The 20,095-nt window shown below is 36.6% G+C and overlaps 1 protein-coding gene across 2 annotated transcripts in view; it reads left to right on the forward strand.

Moving 5' to 3' along the window:
* LOC107100956 (fibroblast growth factor 14-like) overlaps positions 1-20,095 on the forward strand; it is an 80,158-nt gene that overhangs the window by 32,780 nt on the left and 27,283 nt on the right. Inside the window, exons 1-2 of one of the 2 annotated variants that reach the window (XM_015399661.1) lie at positions 38-307; positions 11,384-11,494. In XM_015399661.1, the coding sequence (XP_015255147.1) occupies positions 115-307; positions 11,384-11,494 (304 nt within the window). In that variant the 5' untranslated portion in view covers positions 38-114. Of the gene's footprint in view, positions 1-37; positions 308-11,383; positions 11,495-20,095 lie in introns of those variants that run through there. The other variant, XM_015399660.1, reaches the window with a different exon arrangement.

Consider the following 20,095-nt stretch of genomic DNA (forward strand, 5'->3'; position numbering starts at 1 on the left):
TTTTGCCTGCGCTCCGTCCCCCCCCCTCCGTCCCCCCTCTCCGGTGGACACTGAACAAACCGGAGACGCGGACGGAGACGGCGGCGCTTCCCCGTCGCCCGTTTCGGCGGAGACATGGCAGCGGCCATCGCCAGCGGTTTGATCCGCCAGAAGCGGCAGGCCAGGGAGCAACACGCCCACCGACCGACTGCTCACCGGCGGCGGAAAAGCCCCGGTAAGAAGCAGGGGCTGTGCAACGGAAACCTGGTCGACATCTTCTCCAAAGTGAGAATATTCGGGCTGAAGAAGAGGAGGCTAAGGAGGCAAGGTGTGAGGACGCACGCACACGCACAAATCTAGTTCTCTTTTCACGCCCAAACGGCCCGTGCACTAACACACACTCACTGACGCACACAGTCATGTCTTCTAGTGGCCTATGGTTCACTAGTTTGCAGGTGCATCCATTATTGAAGGCACAGATTAGTCTGTCTGGTCTCACCTTCTCCCCTGAGAGTCTCATACTCCGGCTTATAATTTCACCTATCTCACTTGAACAACTCATCATTTCCTTTAAAATTGTGTTTTCTTTTTCCTTTTTTTAATGAAAACCAACCAAAAAAGTCAAAATTTCCCCACAGCTTCCATTTAAGCTCCCAGTGCCAGTCTGTAGGGCTCACTGCCCAGGACGGCATCTTTTAATGGGGCGGCGGTGGAACTGTTGCAGCTTGTTCTGGGGTTTATTTACCTAAAAGTTGCTGTCAGGAAAAAATGCATTACATTTCGAAGCTATTTTAATCATATGGGCTCTGAACTGCAATTGTTTTAATTCGTGTTTCGATTGATCGTTGAAGGGGTGCAGGAGGAGGGACTTCGTTCAGAGCATTACCGTCCAGAGACCACAGGAAAGATCCAGCCTGCAGGGATTTGGGATGATCACATATAGAGCTGGAGTGAATGCTGCTTAATGAGGATGTTGTGATTGTGTGCTATGGGAAGCTGCAGGGAGATGAGTGGCGTTCAAATCAAATGATTGTGTTGGAAACCAGCAGGTGATGGTGCGTGAGTCATGTTTGTATGATTTGGTTTGCTCTACTTTCTTACTACCTGTTTTTTTTTTTCTTACTTTTTCCTTTTTTTTTCTAAACATGTTTATTAAGTTGTCAAAGTGCAACATACAAAAATAACACACCCGAGTATAAAGCATACATATATTTAACAATATAACAACAATAAAAATAAAAAAAACATGCAATAACAGAGGGAAAGAGAAGAGAGAAAGATAGGAAGAAAAAAAAATTAAAAACAAGCCAGGGAAGTTATCTAAGTAAAGGTTACACTGCACTGATTACCATTTACACTTTAGGATAGTACTGCATATCTATGAAACTGAGCGGCTGTCAGGGTCAGTCTTAGACTGAGAAATATGGTTCAAAACTGGCTGCCAGATGCTACAGAACTTATTAGTGGAGCCTTTAACATCATATCGCAGTTTTTCCAAATGAAGAATCTCAATAAAATTGCTCATCCACAATTTAAACCGAGGAACTTTGTCAGTTTTCCACAATCTTAATATTACTTTCTTAGCTATAACCATTCCATAAACCACAGTCGTTTATATAGAAATGCTGCAGTTCCTAAGTGAGGCAGAGTATCCAAACAATGCAATCTGGGGATCCAGAATCAAGGTGTACTTATACACTTCAGAATGCTTGGTTTTCCTTTGCCTTCGCTCATCTTCTGTTTTCTGGCCTCCTCCCAGCTCCATGTCCTATTTCTCTCTAATTTCCTTCCATATTCTCCTCTTGCCCCCCTTTCCTTTTCTCCTCCCCTTCTCTTTTAATCCTCTTCCTACCTGAAGTCTTTCTTTTCCTCCCCCTCACCTCCAACCTCAGATCTTTTCACCCCCCCTTCCCATTCCAGCTTCATAATACCTTTTTTTTGCCTCCTTTTCTGCTTCAAGCTCTCCATTGCTCCCGTTTCCAGCTACAAGAGCAGCTTATGAAAGCTTGGCAATGTCCACAATCTCATCACCGTGTGAACGGAAAGAAAATGTAAAATTGCCAATATCATACACTAATACTGATAGGTATATTTTTGTAAATTCTCTGGCTCATGTTTTTATTTTCTTTATTATTTAAATGTGCGAGCAGGAAAAAAAAAAGTATTCTACCGGTGTTGGGGGATTTTCTGCTGAAATAAAAGCTGCTAACGAACCTGATCTCTGGAATGTTACATTTTGTCATGAGAGGATTTTTGAGGTTGAGCGGAAAACATAATCAAAGTCTGAAAATAGGGTTTCAATCAGAAATCTAATTTACGGTGTTGAGACGTTCCTTTTAGGCTGAGTCACATCGTTGGGAGGGGAAATTTTTTTTTTCCTCATGGTTTTATTCTGCTGTATATTCACATCAGCAAAGGATTCATGGTTATTTTTTGATGTTTGATATTTAGTTGGATTGATCAAAAGGTGTACTTGAGGAGAGATGATGCGCTCGTAAGGAAAAGGAGACGGTTAAATGACCTTTCCAGCAGCTTCCCCAGACTGTGTCCCCTTTTCCTCCGCTGGGCAGGGTTCCTCTGCTTCCCTTTGTCATCATTTGTAATTCACTAAAAAAACACATCCGTCTGTTGGATCAGCACTCATTTGCTGCTTTCTATTATAGACCTATTTGCAGAAGAAGAAAAAACAAGATGTTCTCTGTTTGGATGCGGCAAATAATTGTCAATTTCTCTTATCAATTAAATGGGTTCAATAATGAGAAAATGATTGGTTTCCGACAGCCGGAGGTGATGAACTGCTTCATCACTTAGTTTGGAAATAGCTACAGGTTTATTACTACTTTAGAACACTGACGTTTTATAGACCATGTGTAATGTGAATATATATATATATATATATATATATTTAAACATAATTGGTTGGGTAACTACAGTGCGTTGTGCAAATATTCTTACTCTTTGAATTTCTTTCACTTTTTCTTCCTTGCAACCATTAACTTTATTATTAACTATAAATACTTGTGTTTTTATGTATGGGAACAAAATAATGGAGGTGCATAATGTGAAGTGGAAGAGGAATTAACAATTAATCATTAACTGGATAAGACTTTAGTTGAATGAGCAACCCACCTTGAGCAGCAATTAGACAAAAATTGTGAAAAGTAAACATTTTGTATGTAAAATAAGAAATATTATTCGTCTCTCAATATGCTCTATCCAGAGCCCCTTAATCGGAAAACTTTAAGTTTCACCTGGTTTAGTTTTCTTTAAGGACCCCCTTTCTATCCGTTTATTAGTTGAAAAAATAATCTACAGATTAATCGATTTACTAAATAATGCTTAGTTGCAGCCCTGCTTCAGTTATACCTCCAAGTCTTTTGGGGGAATTGTTGCCATGCTTCCCTTTAAGAGGACTTAAACTGGCTCTGGTTGATTGGAGAGTGTCTTTGAACAAGTTCTGCTTAAATTTTAAACTAGATGTACTTTGGCAGGGCCATTTTTTACACATTATAATGCTCCAATAGTAACCAGTCTATTGCAGCTCTTGCTTCATGTTGAGGATTGTCTTCCTGCAGAGGGAAAAAAATGCTACTTGCAGCTTTTCTACGTTAACTTTAACCAGTTTTCTGATCTCAGTATGATACTACCACCATTGTTTTTCACTGCAAAAAATGTAAATCTAAGTAAGTAAGTAAGTTTTTTTTTCTTAAAATAAGAGCATTTCTTCTTGAATTAAGCAGCTAAGATGGATTAAGGCTATTTACATTTAAAATAAGAACAAAAAACTGCAGTCTCTAATTCCAAGTGCATAATATCTAATTATCTTATTTTATACTTATTTTAGAGTAAAATGCGCATTCCATTGGCAGATCGTTTTTTTTAACCTCCTCAAATTAAGGGTAAATACTCTTAATTTAAGACATTTTTACTCATTTTTAGATTGCTTTTGCAGTGTTCAATGTAGGCTAAAAAGAAGCTGAACTAGGGTACCTTTTTTGCATCTTTTCACGGCATCTATATGGCTATTGGTGAACTGAAAAAAGGTTTTATTCTTGCTTTTTAATAGGAATACCTTAAATAAATGTATTGGATTAAATTTGGGTTACCATAAGCAAAGTGGAACAAAAAGAAATACTTGCCTGACTTATCAGGGAAAAGGAAATTGTAACAATTGAACTTCATTTTTGTACAAAATTATGAGATAATATATGAATGGAGCTTTAAGGTTAAAAAAATTGCCCTGTTCTCTTGCCTTGCTGTCTCTCTGGACTGTAAAAATGGATTTTGATAAAACCCTGAAAAGAGAATAAATCTCAAACTATTCACAACAATAATTCAATTTAAGGAAAATAAATAGTTTGAAGCCGGAAAATCATCCAGGGTTCTCAAGCCTGACCTGGCATTTCAGTCAGGACATGTAAAGGTGGGCCTCGGGGTCTCCCTGCTGACCCCTGATCACCCACGCATTTCTCTGGAAGAGCTTGAGTCAAATGCTAAGATAAAAGACAGCTCTGCCGCTCTGGTCTCATACTGCAACGTGAACTTTAGCCCAGGTGGAAAAACAGGAAGCGCTTTAAATAAAAGTGACTCGATTGGAGAGCCGTTTCACATTAAGAACCTTGCTAGTGATTAATGTTACCTAAGGAGAGGCAAGTCTTTGCTTTCCTTTTTATTGTGTGTGTCTCTTAGCATGTCGATGACAGGCTGTCTGGACAGGGCGTTCCCATGCCTTGTGGTTGATGCAAACAATTAACAAATAACATTATTTATTTTCCATTTAATGTCACAAGATGTAAAGATAATTCCCAGACTTGCAGAATTTAGATCATTATCTTTTTTGCCATTAATTCAGATTCATCCTTTTAGACTCTCAGCGTGTGTCTGTAATCACTTATCGACCTGAGGTAAATGAGGATGAATCGTGCACGCTCACTTGCTGCACACAAATTCTTCACTTGGGTGCTTTTTGTTCGCCAAGACACCGCTCGCCTCGCTTGTGTGAGGTGCCGCTCTATATGCTGTTTAGCTCCGCGTGTTGACAAATTAACAGACAATGCAATATGTCAAATCCGCGTGGCAGCCTTGATTGGCTGACTGATTCAATCAGATCGCATTGTCTCCAAAAGACAAGTCATTTCAGTGTGTGTGTGTGTTTGTGTATCCGTGAGTGTGTGGATGGGGGAATACCCTTCCTCTGGAACAGTCTGGAATCACGAGGCTGTTCCCATGGCAACATGAGGATGGGAATATCCCTAGTAACAAAAAAAAAAGGCACATGGATGTACTGGGAGGAGTGGGAATCTCACAGTGATAGAGGGAAAAAAATGGACGACCAAGTGGATGAAGTTCATGTCAACTATTTATAAATATTAAAACATTTTCGTCATATGTTTATATTACTGTTTTTATATATATTTTTTAGTATTTTTCAAGGCTGCACTTTAAAAAAAATGAAATTTTCCAGAGAGCTGTACTAAACAAAATTTCTTTTTGTTTTACACTTGTGTTAACAAAATGACAAATAAATCTCTCTAAGTCTAAGTCTACTTCAATTTCTACTAACAGTAGCTCTCCATATTAAATCCCATTGTTATAATGCCAGGATTTTAGGGGGTAATATTTTAGCCTGAATTAAAAAAACAAATTCAAATTTTTGTTGTTGTAAAAAAATTCTCAATAAAATCATAAATCTTATAATTGTATCTATGAAAAAACATAATTTAAACAGCTTTAGGAAATGTTGCTTTACACTTAAACATCAAATAACCAGTTCTCATTCATTCTATATTTGAGTCTTATGTATTTATCCTCTTGTTCATGTTCAAAATAAATGAAAGAAACAGATCGATAGATATTAAAACTAATTCTATTGCAGACCTTTGATGAAGAAGTCCTTTACAAATAAGATTTTATTATAATTATGGTGTTCAGGAGCAGCTATTTGAAAAGAAAAGTATAAAAAAAGAGAATCTGGGTACATGTTTCTCCCATATTTATGTATAGGGAAGGGGGAGGTCTGCAAAGAACACATGAGCTGTGAAAATCATGGCCCGGGTTGTCATCTGTCGGGCAGCACAGCTGCGGCGAGTCAAATATATCTCTGCAAGTGTTAATGAGACCTCCTAGGTAGCTTCATTAGCCTTCAGGATGAGGAGATAAAAAGTGTGTAAAAAGGTGTAATCAGAACAAAGTTAGATGTGTATATGAGGGCTTTTCATCGATGTCCTGCTGTAATTAGGAGTGTATAAGGTCAATAAGCTTTTAAAGGGGGCTGCTTTAATTTGTGTTTGGACTCATTCAGAACCTTAGAGAAATATTTCTATTCTGTAGCTTTAAGGTTATTGGCGTTTTGTTTCTTTAGAACTGCAAACTTTTTGATTAGATTGAGCTAAAGTAAGTTATTTAACTGTAAAGCCGAGGAAAAAGTGTGAATGTTTTTAAAATTATTAAAAAAAACAGTTGAATGTGTGAAGTTTAATCTTGGTTAAGTTACGTCTGTTATTTTCAAGGCATTAGAGGTTTAATAGACGACATTAGTGGGAAGAAAAGATTCATGTAGACCAAGGAACGCAGCTGACAGATCAGGGAAAGAGATTTATTGAATTAAGATCAGATTATTTTCCAAACTGAAACATCTGATAGAAAATTGCTTCACCCAGCATCTTCAAATGGATCGATTACAACACAACTAAAGCTATTAGGACACAGTTCCCAGTAGGGCTAAAACAATTAATCGCATTATTCGTGATTAATCGATAATTGAACTAATCGTCAACTAGTAACTGGAGTATAGAGACCCAAAAAAATTCCTTTAGCTGACAGAGAAACCCATTTAGAGCAGAAATTATATTAAAACTGTAAGAAAATATTTAAACATTTGGATTTAAGATAAAGAAAATGTTTTCCTCCATCAATATTCTTTATCTAGTACTCCTCTAGTGGAAAAGTTTTAGTTTCACCTAATTTGATAAAAAAAAATTCAGTTTTAATGGAAGAGTTACAACAAGATTCACTGCTCATAGTTTCACTACAAGCTATAAATGTCACACTGTGTAAGAACATACTCTGTGCACTAAGACCCAGTTATTTACCCTTTGCCTGTATACAAATGGCTAGGTAGTGAAAACTGGAGTAGAACGTCCCCATGGTGTAACACAGTGATGGCAGTATTTTGCTGGAAGAAATATTTCTTTAGATTTAAAAAGCTGGTAGAGACAAACCTCTATAATAATGCATGTTAAAAACCGTGCATGCTATACTTTATTTTCACAGATATAGAGAATAATATCTTAGTATAACCTGTTGGAATAGGTTAATTCCCCCAAAAGTCCAGATAGACTGTGACCCAGAGTGAGTTTTATCATCTTTCCAGTTGGATATAGGAGGAAAACAACTGACTGCTTGTTTTACTCAGCTCATTCTGAGCAGATGTGGGTGTTAGTTTAGACGTCAAACCAACTTTAAGGAAGTTTTTTGTTTTTAATGAAACTCTGCAACCTTGAACATTTTTGTCAGCTCAGTCACAAGCCTGAATTGTGTTCTGATGAGGCCGCCAAAATATACCTGCTTCTGTTATTCTTTATCATCCAACACACAGAGCCGGGGGGTTGAGTTAGATGTGGTTCCAGCTCCAGTACTGAAGGTAAAAAAAAACCAAACACTTTTTGTATATTTTTCCAGGTCTGGGAAGCCATAGGAAATATCTTTAGGTCAGTTATTTAACATTAATTACCCTTAGATTGAACTATTCTCTCATTTAAAGCAATCATTGCTTTGTCTGTTACAGTTGGTCCAAAAACATTGCAGTGTATTCGTTAACAGATATGAGAATTTATGATCTTATTAAACCAATTTATATTTATATTTTAGATATAAATAAACTTTATATAACTCACCTGCTTGAGGCATAATGAGAGGAAATCACTGAGGCTGATGTGACCAGATTGACGAACAGAGAGGGTCTGGTTTCGGCACTTGAAGAAGATCACAGTAATATTGCAGAGTCTGGTTTTATTTGAGTTCATCATGTCTTTTATGTTGCATTTTTACTTTTCCTATTTTTTTTTTACTTTTTGCAAAACAGATATTGACTAATCAAAGACTTTCCTTTCTTCCTTCCTCAGTTGTTTCCTTCCTTTTGTCCTTCTCCCTTCTGTCCTTTTATTGTTTATTGAATCCAGCTTCCGTCCTGTCTTAATTCCTTATCTATTTTTTTGGTTTTCATTCTGTTTTATTTCACATCTTTATTTTTTTACCCATGTTTTTCTTTTCCTGTGTCCTTTCTTATCGTCCTTCCTGTCCTTCCTCCTTTCATTATGTCCCACCTCACTTTCTTGTGTCTTACCCTGCATTCTTTGTCTCTTTTCTTCCTTCCTTTTCCAGTTTTCTTCATTCTTTTGCTTTTTTTTCTTCCTTTCGCGTAATTTTTTCCCTTATCATTAAATATTGTTCCTTCTTTACTTCCTTCCTGTCATCCTTTCCTTTGTCCACGTGTATTATTTTCTCACTTTCATGCATCGTTCTTCTCAACGTATTGTCTTCTTTTTATTTGTCGTTCCTTGTGTCCTATCCTCTCTGTCTCTCTTCCAGTCATCCATCTTTCCTCTTGTGTATTCTAGCTACCCTCCTTTTCCCCCTTTCCTTTCCTCTGTGCTTGTGTAGTTTCTTTTCAAACTACCTCCTTTTTTCATTCCAACCCTCACAAGTGCAATAAATAAATGGTGGAAGATAATATTCTGTATTTCAAATAAACTAAAGACTAAGACGTGTTATACATAGAGATGTCAGGAATTCGTTATAAAAGATATGCAGGATCCGTGTGCTTACAGGCTGTCTGGGAGGATGGTGAGACTGACTTGAGGGAGAAATGTTCTTATCTTTATTTTTTATATCATGATTTCTAACTATAAAGGATAAGGACTGACATCAGAAGTCATTTTAAGAAGAATTTTAATATGCATTGACTGGCAGAATTAATTATCTGTCTACTCTGATTGTAATTTATTTTCTTTTTTATTGACTTCCCCTCAAAACATGGCAAATGATGCGCTGGGAATTGCAGTTGAAGTGCTTGTTTGGAGCATCAACGCTCCTCTCTCCTCCTGCTGCACAACATGGACCCCTCAAAGATGGAAAACACCCCTAACACTCGGCTGGCGCTCCTCCTCACAAACTGGGTCAATCGGAGCTCTTTTCCGTCTCCGTGCATTAGAGGGTGCACCTTTAATGATTCACCTTCTGTCTCTCGCACACTCAAAGGGGATTCCCGCACTCATTATAACTGCAGAGTCACTGGAGTGGGATTCATGGGGTGATCATGGGCGTGGTCCTATGCATCTGGGTGAGCGGCCATGCTAGGAGAGCTGTCTTAGGTCCTTATGGTGAAGAAAGCTGGTGTTAGTTATTTTATTTTTTACTTATTATTTTTAATGCAAGCTTAAGGTCAAGTAGACTTTTTTTTTAGCTGCAATAAAAAAGGATTTAAATAATAGTAAATCAGACTTGGATCTAAATTACTTGATGATTTTATAAACAAAAACACATTATAAGCTTTTAAAACCCTAGATTTTTTTTTTTTTTTTTTATCCCTTTACTGTCAGTCAATAAATATGCCGATTTATAGTTGTGGGATAAATGTGAAAGGCTTTTTTTTCCTGTCACTTGTCATTCATCCTTATTTTGAGGGATATCTCTGAGGTACATTCAAGGTGACCTTTACACTGACTCTCCAGCTGCAGCTGTTTGCTCGTCTTTTCTTTTCCGTTTTTTTTTTTAAATGACAGAATGGGCTGGGTCTCTGTGTGAGAAATCACTTTTTGTCCTGTTTTCCTGAACATCTGTACAGCTTTTCATACATTTATCCAACCGATCCCTTTACCTTTATCAGTCTGTCTGTTCCTTCATCTATATCTCACCATCCATTCATTAATCGGTTTTCTGGCTGTCCACCCTTCGATGCGTCCTTTTCTCAATCTATGTGTCAGTGCAATCCTTTTGTCTGTCTATGCATTTATATATCTTCCATCTGCCCTATTATTATAGTCCATATAGTCCATCTATCCTTCCATTTACCCATTATCCATCAGTTCATGTGTTTGTACTTCCATTCCTGCAAAGATAAAGATGCATAAAAAAAAGAATGTTCTGATAAAATTCATTATTTTTCATCATTCATTTCCAAAAATTTCCAAAAATGAATGCTTTACTCATAGAGTGAAATATATTTAAACATCGCACTTCTTCAAAATTGTAGCTGGCAGATATAAAAACCTGCCAAATTAAGAGTTAGAAAATTTTATAATCACGTTAGATCAATTAGAAAAATGTTTAGATAAAATGGATGTTGGACAGAAAGGAAAGATGGATTAAACATGGAGTGAAGGCAGCCATCTTTGTTAAAGGAGAAAAATATTGTCTGACAATAATAAAGAAAAGATAAAAGCTTATTATTGACTGATTATCTATAATCAATAAAATATTGCAATAATATCACAGTTCAGCATTGATTTTATGTCCAAGAACCAAAGTTTAACTTGAATGGTTTGGAATAAGGTCTAATTAGCTTTTAAACGTTTTTTAGAATAACTGGATTGTGTTACTAATGCAAAAAATCCAGGTCAATAAAATATGTGGTAAAATAACATCGTATTAAATTATTTGTCCAATTAGAAATTATTCATCTGTTTAGATAATTGTTTCTTAACGTTATGTAGTAATTCCTGAGGGAATAACAAAAATTGTGTTCTGATTTATTCAATGTATTTTTTTACAGGTAAATATCAACATTAGGGTCCTTAGATGTTTGGATTTCTGCCTGGAAAAATAGTGTTTTGTTAAATAAGAATGCTGAAAAATTATAAGCATTAAGAAAAGTTTTACTGAAGAGTATTAGGTTTTAATGCGCTATTTTTCAGGTCGTCCATCTTTTGCTGGCTTGTTTACACCATATCAAAAAGGAAAACGGGAGATATTTGTAACTGTAGATCAATATACTGTACAATCACAAGGCCTGCTGGGTATGTAGAAAACTGCTGCGAGGCGGCACTTTAGCATCAAAGCCTCAGAAATAATTTATCAATGTTATTCAAGTGGAACAATGACCACGAAGGACGGATTAGTTCAAAAATCCTGTAATGGATTGGATGTGCTTGACTAGACTCTGCAAAGGAAATCCCTCAGGGTGCAGGAGGTCACATGTGGTCACATTGTGCTTATTTAAAAAGGTGTTTTATCACAAAGGTGCCCTCCATGGTGCATCTTAGAGCTGAGTTCACGGGATGACATTGTGCATTAGTGACCAACACTTGCTAAAGTTATTTCAAACTCTTCTGAAACATTCTGTAATTATGTATGGTGTGTTGTTTTTTCTCATCACTTTCTTCTTTGCTGTGCTTTCTGCTTGTAGAACCACAGCTGAAGGGCATAGTGACCAGGTTGTTCTGCAGACAGGGCTTCTATCTTCAGATGGGCCAGGATGGAAGTCTGGACGGGACCAAAGATGACAGCTCCAATTCCTGTTAGTACACATAACACACACACACCAACAGATAGTCTCTACACTTAATACAGAAAAGATCATTTATAAAGGAATTAATCTTATCCCGGGGGCAAGTTTTGCACTCCTAGATTGTTGTTGCATTTATTAATTTATTATAAAATCAAATTAGGTTCTGGTCATAGGTTTACATCTACAGTATCTTGTGCAAAAATGTTATTAACTGTTTTGCGATTGCTTTAAATAGTTTTTCTTTTAGGCTTATATGGTAAAACCAAAACATGCAGTAATTCTTGTATTTATTTTTCTTTAAGTTTGCATGTTTCATGGACAGGGTATAAAGGATACTGTCAGACTCAAATAGAAACATACCATCCAGCAAGTTGGATCTTAACCACAAGTTTTTTTGTGGCACTGTTGGTATATCTGTAGCTACACATTTGAGAAATCTATCTTCATAGATTTTCTGCTAACTCTAGTAGGTATCGTAGGTATAGTATCTTCAGAAATGGCAGCTTTATTTGTTTTATGAATAGTTCTCCGGTTTGTGTTCCCTGACCATTTTGCCATGGAAATATCAACTGTTCTAGAGGTCTGACCCACGCTTGGACTCTCATAGTGAAGTATAATTAAACAAATTCAAAGACTCTTAATCAATGTATTTCAGCTAGTACTCTTTTAAGGCAAGTCAAGATTACCTTAAAGAGAGTGGGTTTCCTGAGGCAGATGACAGATTGTTGTGTCCACATGAGCAGAAATCAGGCTCTCTACATCTGGTATCCTAATGCTGCTTGAGTTTTTAACTCTGGTCTTTAATTTGGAGAACTTTTCAAACAAATCTTTTTACATAACATGCCTTGGGTGGCAGCTTCTTAGAAAATGTGATCCATCAAATATATCCCCTTCAGCTCATTGTCTCTTCTAATCATCATTGTCATGTTGGTTTGTAGTTTTCTGACACACATTTAGAATCATAAGGAGAATCAGTGAGTTTTAAGGTTTTATTTACAAAAGCAACAAGAACCTGTAAGCAGAGAGCTGGAGGAGGTCAACTGAACTTTCTGGTTGGTCTGAGGGGAGAAAGCAGACTGATCAGGAGGGAGTTGGTTGATGGCAACTGATGACTAATTGATTTGCTTACTTGAGGGATGAAGGGGAGGTAGCATGGATCTGTAGGGGTTCAGCAGGATTTGCAGACTGGATCCCAGAGGTCCAGGAGAACGTAAGTTAGAGCGTTGGTACTTGAAAAGAGAGCGGGCAGGCAGGTGATGAAGGCTGAGAACTGCTGCCCACAGGTAAGACCTTTTTCATTAGGATCAGAGAAAAACTGAGGTTCACTGGTTGTCTGGAACAATAACAATTTCCACGTTGAAAGACATTCACAAGAAGACAAATTTCTACAAGAAAGGTATTCCTGGTTTTGGTCTTTGACTGGAATACCATCAGGGGCAATCATCCTGTGAAGAATAATTATCCTTTCCCTTCTTATATACACACTAGTCGTCCTGATTGAGAAATGTTCTCAGGTGTGCAGCAATGGGCTGGCCCAGACACCAGTAGAGATCCTTTCTGTGACAGAAAGCTCACTCACACCAGAAAAAACTGAAAAAGCCCAGAGACCCTAAGAATCATAAGCAGCTATATTTTATGTATTTTTTTTTTTACAAGAAATTCTCCTGTTGTTTTAGTTGATCTTTACCTTCAAGAACACTTTCCCTAACATCTACTGCTTTGAATCCAGAAATAAAACCTGGAGCTCAGTCTATCATTCTCAATAAACCAGAAGCTGGACAACATAATTCCACTGTGTTTGTGCCTCCTGGCTTTAACATCTTGCTTGAGTGGAATACATTCACAATTTCTCTGCAACCTCTAGCCTTTCTACCTTAAAGTCAATGGCGTAACTATCAGTAAGCAGAAACTGAAGTTGCTTAGGGGCCCACAATCTCTTAGGGGCCCCTTCACTGACATCTGCTTGGTCCCCTACGCAATTTTGGACTAGGACATCTCTTTGCAGATGTAATGGTGTGAAAAATTCCTCTGAAACCCACCTGATACTAGATTGACTGACCAGACCATATTTATACCCCAACACATGGCAGATTTCAACAAGATGGTGAGCCGTTTAAACACAACACCAACAGCAAAGCAGACAGTGGTACTTTTAATTACTATGTTAATAACTGTGTATAGTTCATTAGACAGTTGGTAAAAAATACACTCATATAATATGTTTCAAACGCAATAAAGGTCTTAAAAGAACGATGTATTTGAGTATTTTATTTTTTACACTACGACTTGGAATTATGGGTAATCCAGAGCATATATTATAACCATAATGGTTATGTGCAATGCGTTAGCGAAGAGGGTGCGGGTAGGGGATGGGGGTGTTGTACTTCATTTTGGGCCCACCCAGATAATGTTGTTTATGGGCCTATTTTTGTGTCGTTACGCCATTGTTTAAACTGTCTTCTACTGTAGGCTACCATCCATTTCTGTTGCCTTCCTCCATCATTCCTGCTGTTAAAACTTGCCTCTACCATTGCCATAAACACCTTAACTAGATACAAGCTTGTGGTAAATACAGATAAGATACCTCAATGCGCCCGCGGAGCATAATATATGCTCATGGTTCACTTTTGTCATATTCCTGACACCACAGACCCATCACTTACTCACCACTCTGTTCACAACTCCAACCTGGAAATAACATAAAACTGTTTTTCACTCTATTATAAAAACAGAATCAATCTCAATCATGACAAAAAAGCACTGTTCCTACTATCAAGTATGGTGGTGGCAGCATCATGCTGTGTTTTCTGCTTTACTTTTGCATTATACAGTAGATATAAATGACAAAGAAGGTGCTGTATCCCAAATGTCTTCCACCGTATCCCCCACCATTATCTAGCTGAACAGCTGAAACTCAAAGTTGGATATTCCAGAAGGACAATGATCTAATACGCACACACACATTATCACTGCTTTTAGAGTAAATGAAGCATTCTAACATTGAAAAATCTATTTAGTAGGGTCTTAAATGTCAGTAAGTTGAATTAAATGGAGCAAAGCTTTCTGCAGTCTGAGTTTTCAATTAGACATGTGCGAAGTTCAGACATATCGGCCCAGTTCAAAGGGTTTTAATTCTTACCTAAAATTAAAATGTATATAAAATGTATATTATATATTACAGTATATTTAGAATATTTGAATATTTAACCTAAAAGTTAAAACATAAATAAATAAATAAATAACTAGCTGCTGAGAGAATTGTTTTCATTCAGTTTTATTTGAGTATAGATGGATAATTCTTGAGGTCATTTTTTAGCATTTTCATGAAAATCACATTCTGAACAGCAATCACAAAAGTCCAGAGAGCCATTCCCCCTTCTTGGCGGTGCCACCTACCAATGGCTTCAGTCGGTGTTTATTCTCTTGATCCTCTGAAGCTTTATGTTGCTTTTTCATAAGCGGTTTTAAAATTTCTCTGGCAGTTTTTGAAAGATCTAAACCTGTTTCCCTGTTTTTACTAACTGTGCACACTGGAATCCTTCCAATGTTTGAGGAATTTACTGCTCTCCTTAAGGTCTTTGAGTTGTTGTTTAGAGAACGGATGGAGCAGATCAACATTTCCTGAAATCTGCAGTATAATGCTGCTTCATTCCAACAGTAATCTGCTTGTTCAAATTATGTCAACAAGGATCTATCTGCGGATCTTGATTTTCAGACGCTTCAAGGGTCTTTGGCTCATAACCAATCAAATTTTAGCAGATGTAAATTGTTTTTCTGATGCATTTCATTTTTAATCCTTTTCCAGATTGGGTAGATGAAAAAAAAGTTAATAGTTACTATGGTTACCTTTATTATTATCCATACTGGATAAGCATCTTTACATTTTATACTTTTGTCAGACTAAAAGTTGTTATATTTCAGGTCCTCCCTATCAAATTAAAGAGGCTATATGTTGATATATATTGTTTTAATTTAAAATAATTTGGATACTGGCTTAGATATACTTATCTAAAAGATAGTGAGAACACCACTTGTACTATAAAAGTTTTACATCATCATTAAATAAGAGAGTACCTACCAAGAAAGAAACCCCCTGCTCCAAAATCTTCATAGGCGATGGAATCATGGTGAAATGAGAAAAGGATTAAATTGGTGTTGAAACAATTAGGTGGATTAATCAACTATTTTAGTTAGTGTTTATTACGATTAATTGTTAACTGGAATATAGAAAGTGTAAACCATGCCTTTAGCTGACAGAGCAACCCACTTAGAATATTAATTATACAGATTAACATTTTACATTTAAGATTTAAAAAAAGTTTTGGTCCATCAATATGCTCTATCCAGAACTACTCAAGTTGAAAGGATTTAGTTTCACCTGGTTTAATGTCATAAAAAATCTTCTTTAAGCAACCTTTTGCTATCCGATTATAAATTGATTAATTGAAAAAATAATTCACAGATTAATCAACTTGCAAAATAATCGTTAGCTGCAGCCCTAGATTAAGTTATGTGGCTCATCTGCAAATGTTAAGCTATACATATTCTTTCCATCTTGTCAGACCATTGAAGTGTCTGTCCTTGTTTTTTTGGTTTTTTTAGAACCTTGACTGAAAGCAGCTGCAGCAATCACTTCTTGATTGCACTGAAGAAAAAACATTTACTGTTTTCAGAAACAGTGTGGCTTATTTTTATGCACTTTTATTCCAGTCTTTTGCATAAGCATAACATTTATCATTGAAATACATGTATAGAGCTTTAAAATAATGATGGAAAATTATTATTTTATTGCAGTAGCATAATATTAGTAAATACCCAACCTTTTTAAATAATAAAAAAAAGCTCAAAAATAGTTTTAACAAGTTTACATGTGCTGCAGAGGCACAACAAAGTTTTCAATCTTTAAAGCTACAGTGTGTAACTTTTAGCGACATCTAGCGGTCAGACTGCAGACTGCAGCAACATGAACATCTCCCCCCCACCGCTTCTCCCTCCCAACAGTACGGCGAGCGTTACGGGACAAAATGTCTTCCACAACGTCCGCATCACCTACCTTCTCAAGTGATGAGGTTTGTTTACATAGATAATTTTACAGATAGTATTTCATTAGTCTGTGTAGGGTATAGATTTCATGGAGACTTAAGATAATAAATATACCCGTTATTTTTTCTACATCGTTGTGACGTTTTGGCGATCTCGCAATCGCTAGTTTGTTGGCTCTGCGCTGCCGTAGCGCAAAGATGTCTGCCTCCATGGCTGCGAGACCCGCTCCTATGTAATTATAAATAATGAATTCTAAGGCAACGCAAATATTAAGGTTAAGAGGCTGACAAAGCCAATTTCTTTTTTTCTACCATTTAGGAAAAAAAATGGTTAAGATAGGAGATCTTTTTAGGGAAGCCCAACCAACCCCTCATGTACAGTCAACCATCAACCATCAACATCAATGCATCAGGAGTGATAGTGTACGCTATAAATGTGGAATAATAACAGAACCAATGTTTATTTCCTTTTAAAGAGTATAAAATATAAATTTGAAAGCAACTCTGCATTGCTGTCTAACTATTCACCGTAATATCCACCTTAAAATACAATTCCACATTTTGTTACATAAACATTTTTATAAAACGCATATAATGCTTTATTTTGTGTGTGATCCACATGGTAATCCAAACGTAATAATGTGGTCTGTTTAGATACAAAATAACAGTTTAAGAATATAGCCGAAGCTCACAGACAGCTTTGGATGGCGTCTGATGAGTGTAGGATTCAGTAAAATACGGAGACAAATTTCAAATGTCAATCCAGTGCTTTAAAGTTTCATAGATAGAGAAAAGCTTGTTTAAAGATTTGATTGAAAATAAAATAAAATGGTGCCCCTTATTCCTCAAAGGGTTACAACAAAGTAAGAAAATATTTTGATATTAAAGCCTCATGACTTCTAAAAGGCGAACAGCAGCCAAATAGAATAGGAAAAAAATAATAATGGTCCTGTTTTTCCCTCAGTGCTTTAGAACAAAACACTGGTTTGCTTCTCATCGTTTTTGGGTTTCAAAAGCTGAACGTTTCTCTTTCAGCCTGTCAGCTTAGCAGACAGTTAAATTACAGCTGATGTTTTTATGTCAGTTTGACGTTTTGTCTCAAAGCATTTTTGCTAAAAGGGGTCTCAGCACCTCATCCAGTTGGACTGATGTGGTAAATCTCTGTAAATAAATACCTCTTTTGAGCAAAGAACACATTGAACGGGGAACACAAAAGAGGATAATGTTTCAAGTCAGAAAACATCAACATTAAATGTACCTTTTTGGATCCCCGTATGCAAACAAAACTGTTGTTATTAATTTATTAATTTTCTTTATATCACTAGCTGTGGTATACAAGCCCACATTTTATTATTCTTAAGCAATTAAATACAAATATAGAGTAAAAAAGTAAAGTCATAAAAGCCGAAATGGCATTGAGGTAAATTGCTTGAAAAACTAAAGTGTTCTCCTTGTAGAAGTTGGGATAATTTCCATCATTTTTTATCAACAACATATCTAAACACCTGTGGTTAATATGAACTCGAGCCCAGACTGAGAAAAAAAAAAAGAGTTTGTTGACAAACTGGCCCACTTTTTTAAAATTGTTTTTTTAGCTTTTACTGCAGTAGTGGCTTGTTTTTTCAACAGTTGGGTGACAGGAAACAGGGTCTGCCTTGTCGACAACTAAGGGCTTCTTATATGGGTCGTGTGCGCTAACCACTGCGTCCCCTGCATGCCCCAAACTGGCCATTTTTAAAAGTTGGGTTGACATTTCAATAAAAATAGGCATACAGTAAATATATACACATACTTACAGTGCTAATATGATCATTTTAGTCTCATACATTATATAGCCAGTAAGGTGAACTACAAAAGCCACACAGTTTTTTTTTCCCTTGTTGCAAAATAACTTTGAAATGTAACAGCTTGAAGCTGGCCAAATATATACGAACTGGAAAGCTACTGCATTTGTGAATCTACATTGTGAGAAACCACTGCAGAAACTCACTCTTCCCTGCTTCACCTTTGATAGTTTAATCACTATCCAGCATCCTCAGTTGGTGACAAGTCAGAAATGCTTGACTTTACACAATGACAGGGTCTGTAATTAATGAATCGCGTTTTGATAAAAAAAAAAAATCACAAAATAAGCAACCTTTTCTAATCAAAAACCATTTTTGCTCCTAATGTCTTGAATAAATAAACATATGAGTACAGCAACACAACCAATTATCTAGGTTATTGAACCATCAGATTGGTTGAAATTTATAATCATTTGGCTTATTTTAGAAACCCCTTATATTTTTTAACCTGTTGGAAAAACTACTTTTATAAAAATTGAAACAGCGCTTGAACATTTTTTATACCAAAATTTCCTCGACTGAATATTATAAAAACCTATAGAAACGAGTCTTGGGATACTGCCTGTGTTTAATGTTAGCTGTAAGCAGAAGTTAAAGTTCCATTTCTAAAACTGATGACAGTATAGTGATTGCCTTTCAGATTTTAACATTTGCTAATATAAAAACACTTAGTGCATTTAAAACACATATACCACTGAGGCTACTTTTCCTCCATAGGCAGTTACTAAGCCAAACCATACCAGGGACTCGTTTACTTTTTCAGATTTACTGATGTTGGCTCTGAATCCCGTCATCTGTGCCGATGTGGGCTGGCTGCAACAGTCGACGCTGACTTTAGAGTTGCAAACATCTGTGCTTCCTTCAAAATGAGTCCTGTTTCATTCCTTGCCGACTGCCAGTGGCAGAACACAAGGTGGATTTAACTCCTTGAGTTTCACAGGGTTCTAATGTAACGTGACATAGCCCATCTGAGTGTTATGTCTATAAATAACACCTTGGGATCTACGTCCCGTCTCCTGGGATCCTCTCGCTGAGAAGTTCCCGGTGACCGATGTAACCAGCAGTCATCCAGGAATCACAGAACTACAGTTACACTGTAACTTCCTCTCCACGTAGATGGTTTTTAAGGTTTTATACCCTCAGTGGACCAATGCTTGCGATGCTGCTTACAGTATGTGTCAGATTTACAAGTGTTCAAGAAATGGCGAGTACAAAGGTTCCTGCTGTGGACTATCTTATGAAATTAACTGCAGTAATTTTTTTAACACATAAAAATCAATAAATAATGTATTTAACACGTTAAAATCCTGACCATAGTTTGAAATGGTTGCTGCACCTTTGTCTCTTAACTTTTAGGGCTAGCTAACAACATCTGGACTAAAAGTATCTTAAGTTTTCATAGTGCCCAGTGGGTGAGCGGCCTGGGGGTTCTAAATGTCGTGTAGAGGTTTTGCTAACACTGAAAAAAAATGGGACAAATACAAAAAAAAAGAAAATTAAAAAAAATAATGCTGCAAATGAAAAAGAAAGCTGCAGTCACATGAAAAGAGCAGCAAAGTAAAACCATGCAAGAGTAAACCTTGCTGCCAATGAACAAATTATATTAACTCACAAAACACATGCAAACGAAAAAAAAAAAAAAAAAAAAAACTGAAAACTAGCCCCACATAGCTGAAGGCCAAAATCTTTACAGAACCAGCTCAGGGTCAGTCTACACTAATCAC

This window comes from Cyprinodon variegatus, unplaced genomic scaffold (assembly GCF_000732505.1).
Source record: "Cyprinodon variegatus isolate N-32 unplaced genomic scaffold, C_variegatus-1.0 Scaffold1036, whole genome shotgun sequence".
Classification (NCBI taxonomy): Eukaryota; Metazoa; Chordata; class Actinopteri; order Cyprinodontiformes; family Cyprinodontidae; genus Cyprinodon; species Cyprinodon variegatus.